Genomic DNA, 23,018 nt, shown 5'->3' on the forward strand with positions numbered 1-23,018 from the left:
CTGTGCTACCTAATTCTTTCAGGGAGCCAGGAGCAATATATGATTTGTAGTTGCGCCCAAACAAACCATTTTTGATGCTGAAAAATTCCAAAAATACTACTGTGCACTGCTTGTGAGTCAATGGGGTGCTGAATGTCTTTGTCATTGGCCGTAATAGGTTATTTTGATATCTCATACTAAGAGCCGGATCTATGATACTCACTGTCGATAATATCAAATGAGGAGTGCAAAGATAATGATTAATGATACTTGGGCGCTGTCTCATTTCATCAACTGATATCCAAGATTTCATCCTGTCTACGTCCATGCTTGCTCTAGAGTAAGCATTTGTCTTCTTCATTTACCATCTCTATCTAATCCGTAAAATCACCAAATTATATCAAACCTCAACCATGCCGGTCCAACCACTGACGGTCCAAGACGGCGTGGCAAATGCTATCAGACGCGTCGGCCAAAAAAGACTCCACATCTTCACTGCGTGTAAACACACTGTCGAAGATAACCATTGCATGTACCCACCCGAGCATACGGAGAGAGCAATTCGACAGAATCCCCGTACGGAGACGATTGTCAGATTCCGTGGACTGTGCAGTACTTGCGAAGAAAGAGCTTTGATTCCAAATGCTATCGTGGAAGAGACGAAGAAGGTGGTCACTAGACACTTGCACGGGATCATAGACTCGAGTGCTGGCCCTTTGACTGAAGGTCCTGTGAAATGGGCAAAGGACAGACTTGTTGTAGAGTTCAAATACAAAAAGACGAAGCAGATTGAGACCGATGCTGATGAATGGGATGTGTGTCCAGTGGTAGTGTGGCCTTCGGTTGAAGATCCCTCCTCAGACTTAGGGGCACGACAATGGGAGGACGTGTACGTGGATATCGGTATCTGCAAGTCAAACCCGACTTTAGTCGTTGCTTCGTTGGATATCAGGTCAAAATTGAACTCGTTCGAGCACAAATGGAATGAGGTTGTCCCTGGATCTCGTGTCGCTCGTAATCGCTCCAGTGATGCCGACATCACGCAGGCCTTTCCGCCGTTTCCTGAATTGTTGCCGCAGGGTGCGAGGGTGCTTGAAGATCATTATCGATATGATGATCCGGATTTGTTTGAAATTCTGCCTTATGCTACACCGGAGGACTTTAACCATGGAATGTAGCTGCCAGGAATTTTCTGACTGGTGCGATTTGTGTAAATACAAGCCATTCTATGTGACTGCTTCTGAGATCTTCGACTCCTCGACTGCAAAAGTGGTCATTCATTAAACGGGTTTTATGTAAGAGGTGGTATCGAATCCACATCACATCTTCGAATTCCCACGATTTTCATGATGTAACTAGAGTAGATCAATTACAAATTTGAGACCATTTCGCAATCATTTTCCTTTCCAGATACCCAGCACCCTGGCTCGTATCATAAATAAATGACTGAAATTCGGTTTTTTATAAGGTGAGGAACACTCAAGGCATGATTCTCACTGATTATAGTTCCATAGATGCCCCATACTCGGGCACTGAGGTGTTTTCGAGGAGATATCTGGTGACAGAAAGGCCTAATTTTGAAGTCCTGACTGTGAAAACAAAGCCTTGACAAGCAGATAGCCCCATTTCAATCATTCAGTTCTTCCATACTGAGAAGTGATGCAAATGAGGTTGGTGAAGGAGTAGTTAAGTTAACTTAACTTAAAAAAGGGGCTGCTTATGTAATGATCACTGGTCTAACTTAACTTAGTTAAGCTAACTGTTTCAGTGAATCTAGTCACGGGATTTGTATGCCCTAGATAGAGCATCTTCGACTTCACTACCTTCTACAAGTATAAATATCTCATGGAGACTTAGTTGTATAAGGAACTTCTCTAGTTATTTGCCTCATATTCTAGGGATTTGAATCTACTCTGAGCCCAGTCTGAGCTTAACTAGAACCAGCTCTGACGGGAGAATTCAAACTCATATAGTCATTGGCCGAAACTAGCACGAAGGTGTTCAGTTGCTATTTTACCAAAAGAAATTTAGACAAAAAGGTGAACTTCCATGTCTAATAACTCTTTGTCTCTCTTCTAGCAATATTCTGAAAGGTTGTGGTCAGGTGAAGAGCGCCGAGACTTCTCACACAACCAGCCTGACGATGTGACCAAAATTCCCCCTCACTGCTTCCTCCCCTCAAGTCCTCTCCATGTCTTCATCTTCTCAGTCATTTCCATACCTAGGAAAATACACTGTTTCATCAACCTGGAGACTCCTGCAAACCACCATATACCTATTGATCATCAATATCATCCTCTCATTTATCCAGGCAGTCATGGCCCGCCGTCCTGCAGCACCACCTTCTTCTCCTATCCACACTACCGTGGACGAGACGATCTTAGCCTACAACAATACCCCAGAGGAGCGAGATATGCATACATTCGAGGATCTTTGCGAATCACGCATTGACATCCTCCATGCCCAGTACAATCTAGTCAAAGACACCCTGCACAAAGCAATGGGCGTCGCAGACATGTGGTGGGCAGCAGAGAAAATCAACGATCTCGAGTTACAGGAAACGCTCGGTTCAAAACTCATTGATGAGATCATTCTTCCTTACTTCACGAAAGTCCGAGCCCTTGTCGATGAACACGAAGATCGTTTCAGTGAAGATGGTGTGCTCCTGGAGTTTTCCGAATACTGCGCGGATGCAGTCTCGCAATGCTTCACACCGATCGAGGGTTATGATTATAAGCAGGTTTTTGTCGAAAAGGGTCTTACTATATGCCTGTCAGAGGTAGCCGAAATCTGTACCGCACTCACCCACTATCGGAAGGAGTGGGGACGAAAGATTTTCCTGGAGAAGGGAGTCCGCAATCGCCGGTGGGAGCGAATCCTTAAGAAGCCTGCAGAGGCTCTTACTGTCACCACTTGGTCTTTATTGTGGGCTAGACAGGAGAAGAAAGAGGATCAAAAACTATGGGTCATCACACCACTAGAAGACATTGAGTGGCACCAGCGAGATGCATTCAACAGGATCAAAAACGAACGACTCGCCGTCCATCAGAGGAAGATGGAACTCGCGGAAGATTACTGGGATTGGAAACTTGATCTTGAGGACAAAGAGAATCTCCTCGACAACGCGGCAGATGATGATGACTGGGCCGCTGTCTTCGATAACTCTTCGGTGAAAAGCTTCGAGTTAGTGATTCGAAATACCAAGTTGCACCTCATGAAAGATTTTAATATCTTCAATTTCCGCTTCCTGGGAACCCTCACCGATAAAATCGCCTTTGAGGAGTATCTGTATTCGAAGAGACCGCTGGACATGAGAAAAACCAGCTGGCCTGGGTTCGTGAGATACAGGTTGAAGAAGTTAGAGGTGGAAAAGGGACGTGATGAAAAGTTGGAATTCGTCCCGGTGAATGATACTGGTGAGTAATTAGACTTTACTCTCACTCTAGCCTCATTTGACTTGAGTAGAATGATTTGTAAGTGAGAAAGCGACTCTCAATATGCTCTTCATCTCCAGATGTCGATTCCAGCAACTGTCGAATGGGCAGTTTGATGAAGCGCCTGATTTTCAATCAAGTATTTGTTGGGTGAGCAATCACCCAAGCAATATTGTTGAAACAAGTTAATAGTCTCGGCAGTTTGACCTCTTTCTGATCGTTTCTAAAATGAATTTGAAGTGTTATTACGCGGCGAAGAGTGGTGCAACTTTATGACGATGTTTGATGATGTGATGATTGTTTTCTCCCAAAAAGGACAAGTTAGTTCAAGTAATGCTCAAAAATAATGCAAAGGGTATCGTCAGTAAAGCTCATATCCACAAATAAGCATTTTCATGGTTATCAGATTCATCGAAACAATCTCCTCCCTCCAGGTCCGGCCTGCCAGGAAAAGGCACCTCTAACTCCCATCATCGGCTGACTCAGACCAGACATACCAGTCCCTCCACCCTCGCCATCACGTTTGTAGCGTCTTAGAGCTTCACGAATGTGATCTGGAAGTAGCTGGCCACGATGTGGGTTTACTGGGGGGATAAAAGTGCGATGTGTCTCCATCTTCATTCCGTTGGCCAGTTGTCCTGCATTCGGAGTCGATGCATAAGGTGTTAAATGAGTCGTGGGAAACCCGGCTGCTGATGGCAGGGCTGGAATATTATTCGGCCCAGGAGGAGATTGGGGTTCGCTTTTCATTGCAGTGGTTGTTTTGTCGCTTTCTTTGGATTCGGCTGATGCTGATCCAGAGTTTGTTTGTGCTTCTTCCCGAGCTTTGGCATCTTCTTTTGCCTTTGCCTCCTCTCTGGCCTTGGCTTCTGCTTCAGCTGCTGCCTTTGCAGCTGCAGCCGTCTCGAGTTCAGCCTGTTCGCGTTCCCAGGTCACGCGAGCAGAGAGATCGAACGCTTCCGCCCATTCTTCCTGCACAGTTCTAGCTTTCTCGATAATCTCGCCGATGAAAACCTTGGTGAAGCCATTCACCACAGTCACAACGCTCTGCGGAACAGACTGTGACAGAGCATGATTGACAATCCGACGAAGAGTCTCTTTTCGTAATCGTGTACGGTTCCATTTCTCATATCGATCTGCTTGAAGCGGTGTGAATGAACCTGTCAGAACACTGTGATCGAACAGTTAGCAGAAGTATATTATCAAATTGTTTGCAAAAACATACGCAAGATTCTTCTTCTCCGTAGCGACATCAAGAAACCCCTCTGTGCCACCAAGCATATCCCCTTCCATATCCTGTTCCTCTTCCTCCTCTGCAGCTTCCTCATTCCCTCCTCCAGCTCCCCCTCTGACTGAACCTCCATCAATGTCCGCCGAACCAACCCTCGTACTCCGTCCATCTGCTGCACCACCTCTTGCTATCGAAGCATCTTCCCTTTCTTTATCAGCTTTCTTCTTGCGACCCCTTTTCTTCGGTCCGTCGAATACACTGCTTGTGCCTCCCAGACTACCCGTGAAACTGCCCGTAACACTCCCGGCATCACTGGGCGCTCGACTGCGTGAGTTATCGTATTCCAGGCCCATGCCCGTTGGGAAAGAGGTTTGGCGAAGAGGATGCATGCGCGGCCGTTTCGCTTGGCCGGATGCTGTGGACGAGATTGACGGCCGCTTGCGCGGAAGGAGGGCGCTGGGAGTGGTGGGTGGCGGCGACGACATTTTTTTAGCGATTCAGTGATGATGGTTTCGATAATTCTGTAAAGATTGTCGAACTCTCCAGGGATAGCGAATCGATCAGTTGTCACGAATTGGCCGTCGTGCTGAACTCTGTGCGATCAAGCAGCGCTCATCTATACCCAAGGAGGATAAGAAGGCCCTAGGGTTTAACCTAGAGTCAAACGTAAATAAGCGGACACCGGATCGTATCTGTCGAGGTAAGGTGAAGATAATATAGGTGAGTAGTGAATAAATAGTGACAGAGACTTGTGAGGCAAAGTAAAGGTCCTACGTTCTGACGATCCATTCAACTCAGTTCCCCACAGTTGAACAAGACTAACCTATTTTGGGTTAGGCAGATATAAATCCCAAGATGATCAAGCTGAAAGAGATGAAATCGTTCGATGTCCAAGAATCTCCTTTAGATGATGAATACAACTTGTACTCCATTGTGAGTTGTTAATTATATCTTAGTATCCAAAAATCATGACACGTTTAATAACTTAGGAAAAGCACGGTTCAAGATCATTATCGACGGTTGAGTTCAATTGATGGCTGTTCAATACACTAACTATGCAGTAAATACAGACTAACAAGACAACAGCAGCTGAAAATGAATGGATGCGAGATGCCCGAAACAAAAACTATTGGCAAACGGGCAGGTATTGAAAATTCGAAAGTGGAAAGACGAAAACTAAGCTCATTCAACGCAGCAGGTATTGAGCGGTAAGGACTGATACGTGCAATGAGAAAACATGAAATCAGCAGGCGAATAGCAATCTGAATAGACGTTGTTCCGTTTAGAGTTCTCCAATCCGTGGGGCTCCTCCCTTCCAGTCATTACGTTCATAGTAACGGAAGACTAGATCGTATCCATCCAAATCATGAACGATGCGATCCACACGACGATATCCAGGGATATTCTCCATCTTCTGAGCCCGGAGAATCGCTGAGCGATCATACTTTTTCTCGCTCAGGAACTCATCCGAAGGCTTCGCTTCGAACAGCGTAACAGTGAAGCGACCGGGCTTGAAGATGTCAACGACATGCTTAACAATATCTGCAGTTTCCCGACCACTCTGAGCGTGAGGCACGTTCGTCTCAAAGGACGCGTAGGAGCAGTGGGGCTCCGGGGTAACGTGGACGGTGAAATAATGGGTGCCAGACTTGCCGTCAGGTGCAGGCACGACACCATTTGCAGAGAAGCCGCATGGCGTGAAGAGATAGGCGTCGATGCGGGAATCGGGATATTTGCTAGTGGGATAGACATCAGCCAAACCGCACGACTCGGATACGACAGTACCAAGGGCATGGCCTTCGGTGGTCAATTCAGGAGGCAGAGTGTGCTGTTGTTCACCATCGGAGTCGGGATCGCTCATGTCAGAAGACGTATTGCTAAATACGTCCACAAGTTCGTCCTTTTCCTTCTCGATCTTCCGATAACGGATGTCTGCGACCGCACTCGCATGGTCGAGGTAGAATTGCTCGGCATTCTCCTCTTCCAAATCCGTCATTAGAATTTCAAGAGTTTCGTCTTCTTCTTCGTGAGATCCAGCATTCGCTCTCTTGCTTTCAAGATCCGCCGGAATGTTGAGCACGCGAGTTTCAGTCTCGCGAGGCGGGCTCGCTGGCGGTGTCAACGAGGTGTAGGGTTCAGTGAGGTAGAGGTACCAATGTTCGCCGTTCATTTTACCAATCATGTAAGCGCTGCCGTTTGCAAAGAGTTTGTCCAGGTTCTTGACCTCATCGCGCCAGCTCCTATGCGGGCCACGCTGACGATCGGGGAAAAGGAAATTCTTCCGACTGTAGAAGACACGATAGGGAGCGGCCGCAACAGAGATGTTACGACATGGAGGCGCGGTGGACTTGGGGAACCCAGCGAACAAGGCAGCAATCTCCAAGATGCGTGGAAGACCATACAATAACGTAGTAGTACCGCAGGTTTTCAGGATAAGCTTGTGGCGCCAAACAAACATGCTAGACTCGGACAATAGGTAGGCATCGACATCATCCGACTCGACGATTGACAGCACCTTGCAGTTCACCAAGTCAAGCATGTCCTTCCATATTTCAGCAGGAACAGCTTTGAGACCACGGGGATCAGTCCCACCGAGTAAATTGTCGGCGGCGGGAGCAAACCAGACCTCTAGCAATTTCTCGGGGCCTGAAACAGGATTAGTGAATGAGCAGTAGAAAGCACTTCAAAAGAACTCACCTTCGAACGCATTGGAGCTATCAAGGTCGACGACAGCTTCATGATTGATAGTCAAAGACGGAGTCCCGATAAATGAGGACGGTGAAGTTGTATAATTCTTGGGGATACCAATGAACACCATATCCGTAGGAGTTCAAGCGTCTGAGCTGTTGATAGTAAAAGTTTGAGAGCGAAAGACTGGTACGAGAAATTTTTTGTCTTCTTTTTTTGAAAATTGTATAACTCGTCAGCGAAGATGGAACACGACGTGGCTTAAGCTGGGACGACTAAAGCCGTATGAAGCACAATCTGCCACCCAGGGGACAATGCGGTGTCCGCCTGAGAAGGAGAAGGCCCGTTTATCGAAAGGCGAAATGAGCTGGCTAATCAGCCAGCCAAAAGGACGATTTTTAAAAAAATACCTTTCCCAGTGAGGGGATGTTAGGGGGGGCGCGCGGACAGGAGAACGAAGAACAGATCGAACGGAATGTTGGCGATCTGTTTTAGTCCTCGAACTGACAGATACCGATACCGTGGGGAGTATCGGGTCTAGCAGACGAGGATATCTGCTCTAGAAAAGATTTTGAAAGGTGAAAGTAGAGGAAAAACGGTAGCACGAGGGGTGTTATCGAGGCCTAGCAAGTGAAGTTAGAATTTTCGCATCCGGTGTGACGGGGCAATAAAGAGTCAAACAAGTGATTGTCTTGCAACTCGTCCGTTTGTTTGTTCGCGTAACTTGTGGGACTTACTTTGCGGGCTTGGACAGGAAACGTAGTAGGTCCTTCGGGCTCATGGAAGGCAAGCAAAGAATCTGCTTAAAAGGAGGAGGGCGCAGCACTCATCAGTGACGGGTCGCACCAGAGAATAGCAATAACCGATTGACTGCGAATGATAGGCCGGAAAGAATTGTCTGTAGGGAGAATTGAGATATTTGAGTCCGAGAATATCGATAATAAATTGGGAGAGAGAAGTTGGCAAAAGGTTGTTGTGTGGTTGTGGTCCAGATTTATTGGCGGTGCGCTTTTTTTCTGCGGAAGGCAGTGCGCGGGGCAAGCGCAGCAAATAGAATGCTTGGACCTTTTCTGGCAAGCCACCACACGACCTTCTTCTTTTCTTTTGTTTTCTTCGGATGGTTCTTATTATGATGGGCAATGAGTCAATGATACTCGCTGTTAATTCTACTGTATTCAAAGGCATATTCAGTCGAATTCGCGCAAACTCGGTTCATTGCAGGACTCAGAGCTAAGCAAGAGCTGGAGCGGTGAAAGCCTCAACTGAGCCTGATTCATATTATTCTCAGGGACTACGCAGTAAACAGTATAGACCGCTGTGTTAGAATAATATAAATAAGCAAGCTTATGTGCGTGAATTGCTGAAGTCGTTGCTTTTTGCTGTTGGGCAGCAGTGACGTAGCCAAAGCCTCCACTGGACTAGCTTAGACTGACTACTAAGTTAAGTAACTCTAGACTTGCGAGAACAGGAGAGGACTTCACATGGTCAACTATTTTGGATATCAATGTAAAATACATATGGACCATGATCTGGATATCTGGATATCTGAAGAATTAGAAAATACACAAAATACCTGTCGTATCCGTGATTCCGCCCATTTTGAACGCAAAACGCCAAAGCAAAAATACCCAGCCAAGTTTCAAAATATACATCCGGGGAGATAACGGGGGAAACAAAAATAAATACGAAAATGGGAATCATAAGAAGATAAAATGTCTATTGTTGCGCCAAAATAGCATGCGCTAATCGTACCTCCCCTGCATCCGCAATCCTGGTCGCAAGCAACTGGCCGATTTTATCCGAGAGCTGCTCACGCAGCTCGTCGGATACAACAGCCAGGTGCCCGTTAGTAAGGTGTGCGCGGTCCTCCTGCAACGAGGAAAGAACAGACAATAACAAGCCCAGTACTCTTTCCGCCTCGGGTCGTCGAGGTCCCTCTTCGGTAAGGGCATCTCGGAGTAGCTTTTCGTACGGTTTGAGGTTCGGTAAGATGAGTTCACGCACAACATCGGCGCCACCAATAGCATGCAGACCCATAATGGCTCCGTAGTGTGTGCCGAATGGTTTTGCAGGGTCTAGAAAGTTCTTGAGACATGATCGTGCAATTCGGGGTTTGAGAGTGTGCGATGCATGCGAGTATTTCTTAGCGATCATGCCTAGTAGAGCTGCTGCTAGGTCACGTAAGGCGAACTGCTCGGATAATTCATTATTGCTACCGCCGAATTGACGACCGACAAGACACGTGAGGACCGGAGGGACAAGTGCGGAAATCTAAATTACCACGAAAACAAACACAGTTAGCTATTATCTTGCCAGTATACGCCTCATTCAAAAGTTGATACTCACGTAAGGATCAATATAAAGCGATTGGTTCTGTATCATCGCCTCGGCCATTCTCATCACTTGCGTCAAGACAAAAATATTGTTCAAACTATGCGTCACTTTTTCAGCAATAAATTGCACAAAGTACGGCACAAGTTGATGGAGGCCAGGATCCTCCCGTAAGCTCGAATATGCCGAAGTTCTGTACTCCTCACTAGCCTGGTCAAGGAAAGCGTTGCATACTTTCTCAAAGTAAAGCTGTAATTCTTTGGATAATATGTGTTTGACGAGTGGTTTGACGGCGGTATTCTGGTTGCCGCTCAGAGCAGCGAGGTTGGGGTTAGTATTGGGGCCCTTAGCGACCAATTCAAGATTGCGGGAATCGTTCGATGTGGGATTTTGGGGGATTAATGGCTGGACGCCTTCAACGGCGAGCCAGTGCGCTTTTCCACAGCATCAGTATCATGTGATGATTTCTAGCACGGGGCTCCATTTCAGTAGTATAACGCACCAGTAAACGTAACCTCGCGAGGCACCTTTGGCAACGGAGCATTTATCAACTTTTCAAAGTCCACCTCTTCATCCTCAACATAGAATAAAGGTTGTCCAGGACCCAACGATGCCTCTCCGAAACGCAACGGGCGAGTCGACTCATATCCATAGAGCGGCTCGACATTGAGCACCCGCAAGGCGTGAGAGATGTCTTGTGTCGTGAGCACCGTCCGCCGTCCATGGCGCATAAACTTCAGAGCTTCCTCCAACACCTGAGCAATGCGATATTCGACATCACGGGCGAGATTCTCAGTCACATCCTTGCTGAGATTTGAGATTCCAACTGATTCCGCTACGTCGCGGATGTTGTCTGGGTTCCAAACAGACATCTTGTGCGAATAGCGACAGGTCGATTGCGGAGGTTGGTGTTTCTGACGGTGGACGGAGCGCGGAATTTGATGAGCCGCGTAAACTGGAGCGAGAGTGGAAATCAAGCCGGAATGTAAAGGCGCATGCTGTAGTCGCAGATGAGATTAATGGCTGGACAGTCCCAGAATCGTATTAAAGGCCAAGTGAGGACTGCTGAAGAATGATCTGCAAGTGAGTTAATTGAGAGGTCAAGCTTGTTGGAGAAAGGCAACTGCGGAAATGCCAAGACCTCAGAAATGCGGCCTCAGGCAGCAACACCTGGCACCAGTTCACTCACTAAGTGTACGAATAATGTGAATAATTACGTTAATTGATAGCCTTAATCTGTAGAAAAATAATCCCTATTATTTGAAACCTATAATATGGACACTAATTAAACATGTCAGTATGCTCTAACTGGGTATAACTTCAATCTCTGCTGGCAAACATAACTATACTCTCAGCCAGCCATCCAGCGAGCGCACAAGTACTGGGACAGGTAACACGGAACAATAAAAAATGAAATGAATCCAAGCACGCTCGGGATCGGGTATCTCGATATTAATCACAGGGTATATGTAATATTTGAATCTACTTGGACTCTTCAGCAGCAGGCTCAGCAGCGGAAGGCTCTTCGGGCTTAGAAGGCTCCGCCTTAGGTGCTTCCTCCCTAGGAGGCTCTTCCTGGAGAGCTTCTTCTTTGGGGACTTCGGTTGCTGTCGGCGCGGGTGCAGGTACGGCTCCAGATTCAACTTTCTTCTCAGTGGCTGTCTCTTTGGCTGCTTCAGTGGCTGCTTTAGCAGGTTCGCCAGCAGGGATATCATCAATCAGTGGAACTGAGCGGCCAGCGTCCTTGAGCTCGGCACCCTGTCCACCGTACGACTTAGGTAGGTCTTCAACAAACGCAAACTCTCTGCCAAGATTGGCACCGTTGGAGATGGGGTGGAACTTGCGGATGGTGTTCTTGCTCAAGAAGATCTTCATGGCCCCGAACATCCATCCCATGATGGCAGGGACGTTGACGAAGAACTTTTCTCGCAGTAGTTCTGGATAGGCAGTGGAGAAGACCTCAATCGTTTTTTTGGAAGCAGCTTTAACAGCGGGATCCAGGCGGAGGAACGAAACACCCTTGTAGTCGTGGACCTGGAGCATCTGATAGCGATCTTCACCATCATACTCGATAACCTCGGTTGCTTCGTTTAGCTTGAGCTCCTGGACACCTCTCTCCATGAGTGCGGTACGCCAGCGAATGAATCTAGAGATCAGTCAGTAACGGTTGCAATGTGAAATTTCAAGGAAAGACGACATACTCGTCCAAGTCACCAAATGTGTTCGGCAGATCCTTGGCTCCACCATAGATGTTCCAAGTAAAGATGGTCTCTCCATAGGTGGGATCAAGGTAAGATGTGATATAGCCAAGTCCCTCGAATTTCTTCGCACTGAATTTGGCATTCTTGGCAAGTTCAACAGGGTTGATTTCCTTTCGCCATTGCAGAGCTTTAGTGAGCTGCTCCTCAGCTTGCTTGATATTTCCCTCGTTAGCACGGAGGAATTTGATCAAGACGTTAACGGTAGGAATATCCTTCGAATCTTTCAAGGGTACTCCCCACATTTCTGAGTGGCCAGTTTTCTCGAGGATACCAGGCAGACTGTCAAAGAACTTGCTGAGGCCAGGTACTTTTGTCAAGTACTCGGGCTGTGCAGGGACTTCAGGCTCCTGTCTCTTCTCGGTGGTCTCATTCTTCTGCTCAGCAACCGGGGCGGCTGCCGCGGTCTGTTCAGCAGGAGCTTCGGCGGGAGCAGTAACGGCTTCTGTTGGTTTGTCTGTTGCGAGTTCGACTTTTTTCTCCGGTTGAAGCTCCGCGGTTTTGGTTTCAACAGCGGCAGTGGTAGGCTCAACAGCCTTCACTGTCTCAGGGACAGATTGAGTGGTAGGTTCAGCAGCAGTCTCGGAAGACATTGTGGATGTAGTCGGCTCGAGTACGATCGTCTTTGTCAGAAGGACTAGAGAATGAACAAAGATGACTTTAGTCTTTTATCAGATGTAAAGGATGGATAGACAGGGGATAAAAATGCACTCTCTAAGAAGAGCCAGATCAGAGCACGATTTGAAACATGTGAACAAATAGTCTGAAACAAATAATAAGAAAGGTAGCTATGCCTTGGGCGGTGGGACTTACCTTTAAATCACAAGGAGTCAAACCCCTATTCGATGCTTTTACCACAGCTGAACAGATGGATGGGGGTATAGGGATGAAGCACAAGGGAAAAGCTTGAACTCAGAAGGTCCAGGGTCGAAACATATGGGAGCTACTAATACATAGAGGGCCCGGAGTAACTGATCTTCCGGCGTCAGTATCAACCAACTGCCTATTACGGACAAGCTTGATGTTGACCAGCCAATAGAATGTCATAGATTTGACGGGCGGTGAATATCAGGGGCAGAAAAGACGGTCTGACCATGTAACGGCCATTGTCTCTTTCTCTCCTGAGTTCTGGCCAAAGATGAGATGAAATTAGAACAGCACGGATCAGACAGCTCCACGCTGTTGTATTCTATCAATAGTCAAACTGACTGTGCAACTTCAATTCATGTGTCTTTTCAGTAGAAGCCAGATCTATTTCCTGTTTGTGAGGTCATATGTCTGGCTATCTCTCGCAAAATGACAGATATTATTCAAATAAACCAGAGTCTCATACTCCCGGTCATTAGGAACGCAAGCTCCGGCTACTCCTTTTGCAACATGGACCTTGTGTCATTCTAATTAGTTTTCGGATTTTTCTGGTTCTGAATTCTGAACCACCGGCGGTCCTTCAATCTTCTTGACCTTTCGACCCTCCCACCACATCATCAGGCCGGCAGCTAAGCTCACTCCACAACCAAGTCCAATAAAAGTCCCTGCAGCCCACGAAGGTCTATCGATACGATTATATCCCCACATGAAACCTGACAGAGCACATTGAAACAGAGTGTTGTAAACCATCATCCACACGACAAAACTCAATTTCCAGAGCCGTGTTGGCGGTGCCACCTCGCCCGTAAATGTGACTCGTCTTTCCTGCTGTCCGCTCTCCAAATCCACTCCGTGATACCACCGAGGAGGCCGGAACCATGACTCGTTTTGCTTGCAGAGACGCATCATTGCGTGTTGGTTGTGATGGAACCGAGCTTGAACCATCCAGTACAGGTCACGGAAGCGCCAGGGTGCGAGGCCAAATCCAGTGACACAAAACAGCGCATTGAGGATCTGGCTGTCGATTTCGATCCATTTCTTGCGAGCTGAGTCGTCCGAGTCTTTGTTGGGGTGGTCCATGGCCGGTGCCGCGTCGAGAAGAAGAAAGAACAGCATGGCACCCCAGGCGACTATGTTAAGACCGTAGATTGTCATGAGAAATCCGGTGGGCGTCTTAACGAATTTCCAACCGACTGCAAGGGCATGTTGAGTGGTCTCTTTCCAGTTGTGTTTCTCTTCGGCCGCAACGCCAGCTTCTCCAGTGGATGTAGTTGGTTCATAGAGTGAAGCCGAAGACTTTGGGATAGTATCTGTCCTCTCCAGCGCTCTCGGAACCTTAATTTCGGTCGTTGTAATTGTGGTAGACCCAGCGTTGGTTGACGGGGCTGACCTCGCACTGTGACCATGAGCATTGTAAACAATATTTCTTCCGCCAGTCACTGGCTCTCTCAACTCTCCGAGCGTTGGTGCATATGCAATTGCTGTTCCCGTGGCCGCCCACATTCCCGGCTGCGGATTGTAGTTCATCACAACCCCGGTCACGGAGGTTGACGCTCTGCGTAGACGCTGGACGACCGTGGGCGGCTTTGATTGTTCATTCTCAGCCATGATTACCGAGTTATTGATATGATAAGGAGGAAATATTGGAGTACAGATATTTTTGTTGTCTCTTTCTCTTTCAATTACGCAGACGAAAAAAGGCCGAGGAAGGTAGGCCAGGCAAGACAGGGAAGAGGCTGAGACCCGATAGTTGCTGATATCTGGCTCTGCTAACAAACATAGGGCAAAAGCAAGCGGTGGACACCCTCCTTACCAAATATGTATACAGGTATTACCAAATCTGGGCATCGAACCCCAGTCAAAGGATGGAACCCAAACGTGCATGTCATGCTTTTCCGGTTCTGAGCCCTACAATGCTGTTCTATCAAAGTTAAAATTCTACTAGAAGGCGAAAAGTTAACCTACTAAAGTTAGTGGTATGCGGCTCGGGGTCTCGGTATGCACAAGAGTGCGAGTAGACCGGGATATCGTCTGATTTTACGTACACGCATAGCGGGGGATTTAGCGGGAGTCGAGAATAGCATCTGATATGTTCCCTGTTGTTTATTCAGGAAGCTTATTCGTACCATATCGTCAAAGTCAGCAGCCCAATAACCGTCGTGGGATTATCATCTAATGGGAAGCCAAGCTTGACATGGGGAGGAAGCTTTACGTATATCAGGGCAGCTCACTGCGATCAAAATAGGGATTACTAATCTAACCAGCAGGCCCTTGAACAGTTGAAACTATAAGTTTTGGTTAGATTTAAGCCTACGATTAGCTTGAGAGCTGCTTCCAGTATGAATTTAAAGATTACTCAATTAACTAACACATATCAAGATGTTTATACGAGGTCAACAGGATAAAAAAGGTAGAGGATCTTGGAAGCAGTATCTTCTCATTGTCGTCAAGATCAATAAAATACGATATAGAGTAGGCCTCGCGATGGTAATATGGTGGGTGCATCTGAAATGACACTTGCTCATAGCATTATAGACTTATACTTATTATGTATACAGTCAACCTGAGGTGGGTATAGATCCATTATCGGATGCTTATAACGAGGTGCGCCACAGAAAATTAGCCCTAATCTTGGCGCTCTCACATGTTTTACTTTGGCTCTTGAGCGTCCTGAATTCGCCCCATGATAACAACAATTCTTTGGAAAACTAGCCAGTAAACTAGTCAGAACTAATAAATATACAAGCTCTTTTAAATTTTTCACGTAACATCCATTCCCTGACAGTGATTGTGAAATTGCATAGGTTCAGCTCGTTGGGAAATCCGATGCGACACGCCTTTGAAGTTCCAAGGTAGTCAGTCCGGTTTAAACCTCCTTTTCTTAGCAATCAATTATTATAAGAGATCTACAGTCGATCAAGGATCGTATCTTTCAATCTGCAGTCGTTGAATACTTCTTGTTCTCTCGTTTTCACCCATTGTGTGCTTCTTTCGAGGGTTGCTGCATCATATGTAATTTTTGATCGTGACGACATAGGAAGAAAATCGCTTCACCATGGACAAAAACGGAGGCCTTCAGCCACCCACTGTCAACGAGCTACTTGCTACCAAGGGATCACGCCGGTCCGTGGAGCTTGACAATGTCGGAAACGTGTTCATCTCCAAAGAAGGCTTAAATGTGTCTGCAGAAGTCAACCACGAGGGTTTGGTAGACATTCACTTGATTGACAAAGTTCACAAGTTTACCAAACACCTACAGAAAGATCGGAAACCGCTATGGAGTATCCCTACACACACCAATCATCTAAATCACAATGAGGACTACGAGAAGAAATTCAAACATATTCTGACAAAGTACACTGGAGTCACACGTTTGAATATTGCGATCCATATTGTTGGCTCTCGAGGAGATGTGCAGCCATTCATCGCCATTGGACAAATACTCACCAAGCCACCCTATGGACACCGCGTGAGAATTTGTACACATCCAGTGTTCAAGGATTTTGTGGAAGAGAACGGACTAGAATTTTTCTCTATTGGTGGCGACCCTAGCTCTCTAATGGCTTACATGGTAAAGAATCCGGGTTTGCTTCCGGGGAAAGAAAGTTGGAAGTCAGGAGATGTAGGCAAACGTCGAGCGGAGTTTTCAGTTATCCTCGAAGGTTGCTGGAGAAGCTGTATTGAATCTGGAAATGGAATGGAGGAGGATAAAGAAAAGACTTCTGATAACGGCACAGATACTCAAAGTGAAGATGCCCAAAATGCGGAAGCAGATAGGGCTTTTATTGCAGATGTTATCATTGCAAATCCACCCAGCTATGGTCATATCCATTGCGCAGAGAAGCTGGGAATTCCACTTCACATAATGTTTACGTGAGTTTCACTACTACAAGGGATGTCTATGGCAAGGTCTTACTCATCTTATTTCTATGTAGTATGCCGTGGTCGCCGACACAATACTTTCCACATCCCCTAGCATCGATACAAGGAAATAAAGCAGATCCAAAACTGGCTAATTACATGTCATATACGATCATGGAGCTTCTAGCATGGCAAGGGTATGTGCATCATTGTCTTTCCATTTGCGGGTTGGAGATTGCTAAAGTTCGAGGAGACTTGGGGATATCATCAACGGTTTCCGTATGAAGACACTGCATCTGGACGCTATCAGCCCTCTCTGGGGCCATATGTTGCTCTCAAGAATGAAAATTCCATTTACTTACACCTGGTAAACTCTGCAACTTCACAGTTACGTTCTTTCTCTTGACACAAAACAGGTCATCGGCCCTTATTCCGAAACCTGTGGACTGGGGTTCCCATATCAACATCACCGGTTTCCCCTTCCTCAAAATTGGATCAGACTATACTTCACCAAAGGATCTTGCAGACTTTTTAGCAGGAGGACCACCCCCTGTCTACATCGGCTTTGGCTCAATTGTCGTCGATAATCCCGAAGAGCTCACAAGAATAATTTTTGGCGCCGTTAAGAGAGCTGGTGTTCGTGCTCTTGTATCTCAGGGATGGGGTGGACTTGGTGGAAAGGATGTTCCTGAAAACATCTTCTTACTAGGAAACTGTCCACATGATTGGTTATTTCAGCATGTTTCCTGCGTCGTTCATCATGGCGGAGCTGGTACCACTGCAATCGGTATCGCCATGGGTAGACCGACCATTGTGATTCCATTCTTTGGCGACCAGCCGTTCTGGGGTTCAATGATTCACCGAGCCAATGCTGGGCCGGAACCTGTGCCGTTTAAGTCTTTGACGGAAGAAAAGTTGGCTGAGAGTATCATAAAAGCACTCCAACCTGACATTCAAGCATCGGTCCTAAAATTGAGTGCCAAGATTGCAGGGGAAAGTGGAAACGAGGCCGCAGCTGCTTCGTTCCATAATTCGATCTCGTATGACTCAATGCGTTGTCTGCTTCGTCCTGAGGATGTGGCTATCTGGAGGGTGAAGAAGACAAATATCAGACTAGGTTTCTTAGCTGCTACCACTTTGGTCGACAATAAGATCATCTCTCTGCGCGATCTCACAATGTTTGCCACCCCCCTCCCTTTCATGTTTGCTTGTTATCGTCTACCGAGGTATACTAATAAGAACCAGGCATCGACATCAAGAGTGGCACATTGACGAGGGAGCCGCAGGTCCTGTTATGGGCTTCCTTGCATTCGTATCCGATACAGTCGTGAAAACATGGGACAGTGTACACAGCTATGCTCGCGACATCTCCAGGACTATTCACAGAAAATCCGAACCCCAGGGTCCTATCATCCCAATGACCGAACGACGCTCATTCGAGCAAGATTACCCAGAGAACGGGACGGTTTTCTCTCAACCGGTAACAGCAGCATTGTCTTATTCACCTAACCATCTTGAACGAGTGGCATACAGAATGGTATCAGGGACACTACCGGACTTTAGTAATAGTTCGAAGTATAGAAAGACTCCACGGATTACAAGAACGAATACATTCAGGTCTCTTCTGAAGAAAAACAAGGGGAAACATCGTAGCAAAGTGGAAGAATTTGGCTCCGAGACTGCGCATTTCGCTTATTCCGTGTTACGTACCGGACTTCACGGTATGTTCACTTTTTAACAATATATGAAACTTTCCATTAACTCAGGTCTAGCACCGGTTGCCCTGTTCTATAATCTGGCCAATGGGTTCCACAATGCCCCCAATTTTATTCTGAAGGATGAGACAGTAAGGAAAAGAGGGAAGATTACTGGACTTAGGAGTGGCATCAAGGTAGCCGGCAAGGTAAGATAATCCTTACCTACCTACGTGCCGCAAGTTCCACTAATTCCTCTCGTAACAGAGCTCTTTCCTCAACCTATACGATGCCGTGACAGGTCTCGTAATACATCCATATCGGGACACCCGAGAATACGGAGTTGAGGGCATCGGAAAGGGAATCGGACGAGGTATAGGAGGCTTGTTTTTTAAGTCCATCGCCGCCGCCTTTGGTCTACCTGGATATTGTTTGAAAGGTCTAGAAAAGCAAATTGAGAAGCGAGACGATAGGGATCTGAGAGCACAAATTTTGCAAGTGAGAATCATTCAGGGTCTTGCTGCGTATAGGCGTGCCAGTGAGGAGGATAAGCAGGAGATTTTGAGGAGGTGGAATGAAGCTGTTGCTGCGGAATCTGGATAATCCACCGTAATTTATATTCGTGTTTAAACCTTGTATAGATACCTTCATTAATAAATCGTTTCTTATGTCACCTAGCATTCTTGTCTTTATGCCAATTCGAAACATTCAACACCTACCAAGGACGTCTTGGATCGCTACCAGAAACTTGTCAGACTGTTATATCAACACTTTGTTGTCTGTCTACTATATACAAAGGTATCTGTGAATGTAAAAGTATATCAGTCATACCCAGTGCATTGTTAATTTCATCAAAATTTCTCGTCTTTTCACTATCCAAAGGGTTAGGGTTATGGCACATAATTATGCCAAGACTTTATATACAATCTGCCCGATGATTGGATGAGCAACATCACCAATCATCAATTCGGAGAAGCGTCCGTGCCGATTGCATGTCTCGGAGCTCAACTCTCCAACAACTTTCAAGAGGAAGCTCTGTATCGAGTCAATATGTCTTGATTGATTATAACGACATATTGAAGGATTAGTGAGCACGTATTGAAATTAACAGGCAGATTCGCGGTCTCGCGAAGCCTATATCTATGTGGCCAACATGGCTATGACCATGCGCGAGATTGTGCTCTGCGCAGCTCTAATATTTGTCATTGGGGGTATGCTTTCGCATCATCTTCTTTAAAACCTCATACTGATATCTAGGTGCATCAGTTTCTGTATTAAATCAAACAGTTAATTCAACATCGTCCCTTTCGAATCAGCTCCTACAAAATGACCAATCCGCATTGTCATCCACATCTCCCTCCATGATCCACCTGCAGCAACAACAAAAACAACACGACCAAGACCAGAAACTACGGTTAAACAATCTCCAAGTCATCGGCACACATAACAGTTACCATCGCGAAGTCTCCCTGCCGGAAAGAATCCATTTCCCTTACCTCATGGCAGACGTTGACCAGCATGTTGAAGGGTATTACTACTCCCACGCCTCCGTGCACGACCAACTGGAACACCAGCAAGTCCGCAGCTTCGAATTTGATGTCTATGTTGACACGCATGGCGGGCTTTTCGCGGATCCGCTTATCCGTCGAATCGCAAATATGTCCGAGTCGGATAATGCGCATTACGGTCTACCGGAGGACGTGATGCGACAACCAGGTACAAAAGTGTTGCATATTGCCGATGCAGATGTAGGAACCATATGTCATACGCTGGTCGAATGTTTGACGCAGGTGAAAGCTTGGTCCGAGTCAAAGAAAGGGCTACATGTGCCCATACCTATATTGATTGAATTTAAGAAGACGGAACCCGGTCTTGAGCTACAAGGTGGTGTCGTCGCTGAGGATTGGACTGTCGATGCCCTAGATCGAGTGGACGCGGAGATTCGTTCAGTGTTTAGTGATGACCAACTCATCACGCCGGACGATTTACGCAAACATGCAATGGACAACGGCGTGGTCAGCCGCAACAGCAACAAAAACATAACTCTAGAAGAAGCAATTCTCGCCTTTGAGCATGGCGGTGGCTGGCCCACGCTCTCATCATCTCGCGGCAAATTCTTCTTCGTCATGGACAATGAACCAACACATCCCATTCAAATCCGCGATCCATACCGAAGCGGTGGTCGCACAAACCTCGAGGGCCGAGTAATCTTCACAAACTCTCTGCCCGGCGAACCAGATGCGGCATTCATAAAACGCAATAATCCAATTACAGGCAACAATCAGCACCAAATTCAAGAGTTAGTTTCAAAGGGGTATTTTATTCGTACGCGCGCCGATGAACCGATTCAAATGCTTCTAACAGATGAAGTGCCTGCCATGCGTGACGCGGCGCTGGCGAGCGGTGCACAAATTGTTAGTTCGGATTGGGTGGGAGCTGGTGTGAGTGCGAGGTATAATAGCGATTATTTCGTGGCATTACCGCTGGGAGGAGCTGCGAGATGTAACCCCGTAAATGCGCCGAAGGGGTGTGTGGATGAATACTTGGAGTTGTTGTAAGCATATATAGCTAATAGTATTTATTCATCTTGAAACATATGGCAGCATTACCGCCTACTATATACCACCTGGGCAGTACAAATGTTGTCCAAATGAATACATTGATTTTTAACAGTCAAACCAACTACTTACAAGCGATAATATAAAACTACAGACATCCAACTCATCCTCGAATATGCAGGGGTATCCACCTCACCCAGTACCATTCATGCAGACAGTAATACGTAGCGAGTTTAGTTTGACATGAACAGAAGAATAACCGGGGTATTAAGAAGGCATCGGCGAAAGAAAAGTGTCAAAGGAGAAGATCCAAGAATAAAATATTTCAAGTGTTTTCATAATCTCGTGAAATTCGTCCATGCAGCTCGTGTGTCTACCCATGGAGATCAGGACAAATTCTTTGGAATTTGTGGCACTGCTGGTGGCTGAGCGTCGTCGTCTTCGTCCAATTCGTCGAGTTCTTCGGGGTGACTGAACATGTCATGTCAGCTATTCTGTATTCAGGCATCGAAGAAATGGGATGGCATACGCTAGAAGATCCTTGATGTTCTTCATTTCATAATGCTTTTTCCGGTGCTCCTCAAACTGACGATGTTTCTCTTTTGCTTCTTCAGATGTCATCAAACCTTCTCCATGGCCAGTACTCTCCCCATCATCATCAACAATAACATCGACATGCTTATCACTTCGATTTGAGTTTTGACTCAGGCTACGTTCGCGGGTAATCCGACTTTCACCGGCTCGGGCCAGATTCTGCTGCCCACTTAGATCTTCCTCGGGCTCACCTAGCTCGAAATCTGGGATTTCATTGTCTTTCACAGCACCGGTGGCTTTCTTCTGACGAGCACTCTTAGCCTGATCAAGTTCATCAACCACCAAATCATGCGCATCGAGCGTGCGATCTTCAGCTTCTAATTCCATCTCCTCACGCTCATCTTGTGAGGGATCGTAGCTCGGAGCCCAGGGGGTCTTTGGTTCGTCAATTTTCATCTTGGCCGTTTTCTCTTGCTCTGCAAGATACAGGTTTGCTTCGTCCCATTTCAGATGCGTAGAGCGATCATCGTGATCACCGTGTGCGGAACCAGTGCCGGAAAGGCGTCTTCCAGAGGAAGTGCGACGTGTGCTAGACGAGCGACGACCGGCATTTTGTAAAGTATTCTGAAGAGTGATTTCTTTGTTCTCGACCGGATCAGCAGGGAGAGGTGGTGAAATGGCGACTTTTTCCGGCGATGTTGCCTGATGGACGAAAGAACTCGAGTTTTTTAAGATGCCTAACCACAATTAGTCTGCTCAACTCCATGTCTATACCAGCCTGAAAAACAAACCTTTAGGTCTTTTAGGTGCATTTTCTGGGCTATGGGCGTTGCCCGTCGTTTCGTGAGACAAAGTCATGTTGAGCAAGAGTACGGTCGTTCGCACCGACAGCGGGGTAACTTTGGTAGAGACGGAAAGCAAAATATCTCGGAAATTAGAACATCTACCGGCCTTTTTAATTTCCTGTTAGTTATATCAAGCTGAAACCACAACTGGCAAGGATTAGTAAGTTTGCGCTGAATCGCATAGACAATCCAACAGCATTAGTAATGTTTTGGCGTTGCTAAGCTGAGTGCAAGTGAAATCGATGACAAGAGACAGATCAGATGGTAGCTGGAGTTAAATACCTTTCAGCGTAAGTTACAGCGTCTGGCGTTGTTTGTTGTGCCTGATGGAACTTTCTGTGGATCCTTTTGCCTGACTGATAAACAGAAGTCTGAAGTGAATTCGTCTGTTGGGTGGAGTGACAGGGATTCTATTTCCAGGAGTTGAAGAGGTTAACAAGAGAGAAAAGAAGAGGTTGTGGAAGTGGTGGATATACAAAAGGGAAAGTTATGACGCAATGGCCTTGTGGCTCTCTCCCCTCAATAAGACCACCCATTAATTGTTCGGCATCTATATCGATCAGCTCAGAAACTGACGATTCTAAATACATGTCTATACTCTATATGCAGTACCACTCTCCTTATCTACATCATCCCTCCTTGCGTGTGTGAAATACTCCGGCCGCTCTGCTGAGCTCCAGGCATGTGTCGTTCAGCCATTAGCTGAGCGACTATCCTATCACAGATTCATGTACGTCG

At 46.6% G+C, this 23,018-nt stretch overlaps 10 protein-coding genes across 12 annotated transcripts, besides 1 other annotated feature; 4 read left to right on the forward strand and 6 right to left on the reverse strand.

Annotated features, from left to right (window-relative positions):
* Positions 1 to 392: 392 nt before the first annotated feature.
* TSTA_117570 (uncharacterized protein) lies at positions 393 to 1,157 on the forward strand (the record flags this gene model as incomplete). Its single annotated transcript, XM_002481927.1, has 2 exons — positions 393 to 868; positions 932 to 1,157. 2 exons carry the CDS (start codon positions 393 to 395, stop codon positions 1,155 to 1,157), a joined length of 702 nt encoding a protein of 233 aa, XP_002481972.1.
* An 851-nt stretch (positions 1,158 to 2,008) lies between these two features.
* Positions 2,009 to 3,655, forward strand: TSTA_117580 (uncharacterized protein). Its single transcript, XM_002481928.1, has 2 exons — positions 2,009 to 2,735; positions 2,757 to 3,655. Exons 1-2 carry the CDS (start codon positions 2,171 to 2,173, stop codon positions 3,401 to 3,403), a joined length of 1,212 nt encoding a protein of 403 aa, XP_002481973.1. The 5' UTR covers positions 2,009 to 2,170; the 3' UTR covers positions 3,404 to 3,655.
* Positions 3,656 to 3,700: 45 nt separating this feature from the next.
* Positions 3,701 to 5,129, reverse strand: TSTA_117590 (transcription initiation factor TFIID subunit beta, putative; the record flags this gene model as incomplete). Its single annotated transcript, XM_002481929.1, has 2 exons — positions 3,701 to 4,584; positions 4,639 to 5,129. The coding sequence occupies 2 exons, from the start codon at positions 5,127 to 5,129 to the stop codon at positions 3,822 to 3,824; spliced, it is 1,254 nt and encodes a 417-aa protein (XP_002481974.1). The 3' UTR covers positions 3,701 to 3,821.
* Positions 4,696 to 4,762: a sequence feature (CT-rich).
* A 484-nt stretch (positions 5,130 to 5,613) lies between the features above and the next one.
* TSTA_117600 (S-adenosylmethionine decarboxylase proenzyme) lies at positions 5,614 to 7,920 on the reverse strand. Its single transcript, XM_002481930.1, has 2 exons — positions 7,342 to 7,920; positions 5,614 to 7,290 (listed from the first exon to the last, which is right to left on the reverse strand). Exons 1-2 carry the CDS (start codon positions 7,460 to 7,462, stop codon positions 5,927 to 5,929), a joined length of 1,485 nt encoding a protein of 494 aa, XP_002481975.1. The 5' UTR covers positions 7,463 to 7,920; the 3' UTR covers positions 5,614 to 5,926.
* A 1,128-nt stretch (positions 7,921 to 9,048) lies between these two features.
* Positions 9,049 to 10,535, reverse strand: TSTA_117610 (transcription initiation factor TFIID complex 60 kDa subunit; the record flags this gene model as incomplete). Its single annotated transcript, XM_002481931.1, has 3 exons — positions 9,049 to 9,603; positions 9,679 to 10,097; positions 10,166 to 10,535. 3 exons carry the CDS (start codon positions 10,533 to 10,535, stop codon positions 9,049 to 9,051), a joined length of 1,344 nt encoding a protein of 447 aa, XP_002481976.1.
* A 364-nt stretch (positions 10,536 to 10,899) lies between these two features.
* On the reverse strand, positions 10,900 to 12,835 carry TSTA_117620 (CRAL/TRIO domain protein). Of its 2 annotated transcripts, XM_002481932.1 has the most exons (3): positions 12,735 to 12,835; positions 11,865 to 12,558; positions 10,900 to 11,809 (listed from the first exon to the last, which is right to left on the reverse strand). In XM_002481932.1, the coding sequence occupies exons 2-3, from the start codon at positions 12,512 to 12,514 to the stop codon at positions 11,146 to 11,148; spliced, it is 1,314 nt and encodes a 437-aa protein (XP_002481977.1). In that variant the 5' UTR covers positions 12,515 to 12,558; positions 12,735 to 12,835; the 3' UTR covers positions 10,900 to 11,145. The 2 variants fall into 2 exon arrangements, with proteins under 2 accessions (XP_002481977.1, XP_002481978.1); XM_002481933.1 differs by lacking the exon at positions 12,735 to 12,835 and having other exon boundaries at positions 11,865 to 12,609.
* Positions 12,836 to 13,172: 337 nt separating this feature from the next.
* On the reverse strand, positions 13,173 to 14,617 carry TSTA_117630 (uncharacterized protein; the record flags this gene model as incomplete). The annotated part of the gene is made up of 2 exons (XM_002481934.1): positions 13,356 to 14,617; positions 13,173 to 13,304 (listed from the first exon to the last, which is right to left on the reverse strand). The coding sequence occupies exons 1-2, from the start codon at positions 14,394 to 14,396 to the stop codon at positions 13,173 to 13,175; spliced, it is 1,173 nt and encodes a 390-aa protein (XP_002481979.1). The 5' UTR covers positions 14,397 to 14,617.
* Positions 14,618 to 15,843: 1,226 nt separating this feature from the next.
* TSTA_117640 (uncharacterized protein) lies at positions 15,844 to 18,946 on the forward strand (the record flags this gene model as incomplete). The annotated part of the gene is made up of 7 exons (XM_002481935.1): positions 15,844 to 16,661; positions 16,724 to 16,846; positions 16,903 to 17,016; positions 17,066 to 17,827; positions 17,895 to 18,370; positions 18,416 to 18,552; positions 18,611 to 18,946. 7 exons carry the CDS (start codon positions 15,844 to 15,846, stop codon positions 18,944 to 18,946), a joined length of 2,766 nt encoding a protein of 921 aa, XP_002481980.1.
* Positions 18,947 to 19,369: 423 nt separating this feature from the next.
* Positions 19,370 to 20,933, forward strand: TSTA_117650 (uncharacterized protein). The gene is made up of 2 exons (XM_002481936.1): positions 19,370 to 19,554; positions 19,610 to 20,933. The coding sequence occupies exons 1-2, from the start codon at positions 19,497 to 19,499 to the stop codon at positions 20,899 to 20,901; spliced, it is 1,350 nt and encodes a 449-aa protein (XP_002481981.1). The 5' UTR covers positions 19,370 to 19,496; the 3' UTR covers positions 20,902 to 20,933.
* Positions 20,934 to 20,987: 54 nt separating this feature from the next.
* TSTA_117660 (uncharacterized protein) lies at positions 20,988 to 22,825 on the reverse strand. 2 transcript variants are annotated; one of them, XM_002481937.1, is made up of 4 exons: positions 22,563 to 22,825; positions 22,227 to 22,386; positions 21,431 to 22,172; positions 20,988 to 21,372 (listed from the first exon to the last, which is right to left on the reverse strand). In XM_002481937.1, the coding sequence occupies exons 2-4, from the start codon at positions 22,291 to 22,293 to the stop codon at positions 21,288 to 21,290; spliced, it is 894 nt and encodes a 297-aa protein (XP_002481982.1). In that variant the 5' UTR covers positions 22,294 to 22,386; positions 22,563 to 22,825; the 3' UTR covers positions 20,988 to 21,287. The 2 variants fall into 2 exon arrangements, with proteins under 2 accessions (XP_002481982.1, XP_002481983.1); XM_002481938.1 differs by having other exon boundaries at positions 20,988 to 22,172.
* Between the last annotated feature and the right edge of the window lie 193 nt (positions 22,826 to 23,018).

This window comes from Talaromyces stipitatus, genomic scaffold (assembly GCF_000003125.1).
Source record: "Talaromyces stipitatus ATCC 10500 scf_1105507295555 genomic scaffold, whole genome shotgun sequence".
NCBI classification, from domain to species: Eukaryota; Fungi; Ascomycota; class Eurotiomycetes; order Eurotiales; family Trichocomaceae; genus Talaromyces; species Talaromyces stipitatus.

Bases quoted from the DNA above. Each gene is read 5' to 3' on its own strand.
- TSTA_117580 (XM_002481928.1), top strand. From the start codon at position 2,171: ATGTCTTCATCTTCTCAGTCATTTCCATACCTAGGAAAATACACTGTT.
- TSTA_117600 (XM_002481930.1), bottom strand. From the start codon at position 7,462: ATGGTGTTCATTGGTATCCCCAAGAATTATACAACTTCACCGTCCTCA. The intron at 7,291-7,341 runs GTGAGTTCTTTT...ATCCTGTTTCAG, and splicing joins TAGCTCCAATGCGTTCGAAG to GCCCCGAGAAATTGCTAGAG.
- TSTA_117620 (XM_002481932.1), bottom strand. From the start codon at position 12,514: ATGTCTTCCGAGACTGCTGCTGAACCTACCACTCAATCTGTCCCTGAG. The intron at 11,810-11,864 runs GTATGTCGTCTT...ACTGATCTCTAG, and splicing joins ACATTTGGTGACTTGGACGA to ATTCATTCGCTGGCGTACCG.
- TSTA_117650 (XM_002481936.1), top strand. From the start codon at position 19,497: ATGGCTATGACCATGCGCGAGATTGTGCTCTGCGCAGCTCTAATATTT. The intron at 19,555-19,609 runs GTATGCTTTCGC...TAGGTGCATCAG, and splicing joins TCTAATATTTGTCATTGGGG to TTTCTGTATTAAATCAAACA.
- TSTA_117660 (XM_002481937.1), bottom strand. From the start codon at position 22,293: ATGACTTTGTCTCACGAAACGACGGGCAACGCCCATAGCCCAGAAAAT. The intron at 22,173-22,226 runs GTTTGTTTTTCA...AATTGTGGTTAG, and splicing joins TGCACCTAAAAGACCTAAAG to GCATCTTAAAAAACTCGAGT. The intron at 21,373-21,430 runs GTATGCCATCCC...TGACATGTTCAG, and splicing joins AACATCAAGGATCTTCTAGC to TCACCCCGAAGAACTCGACG.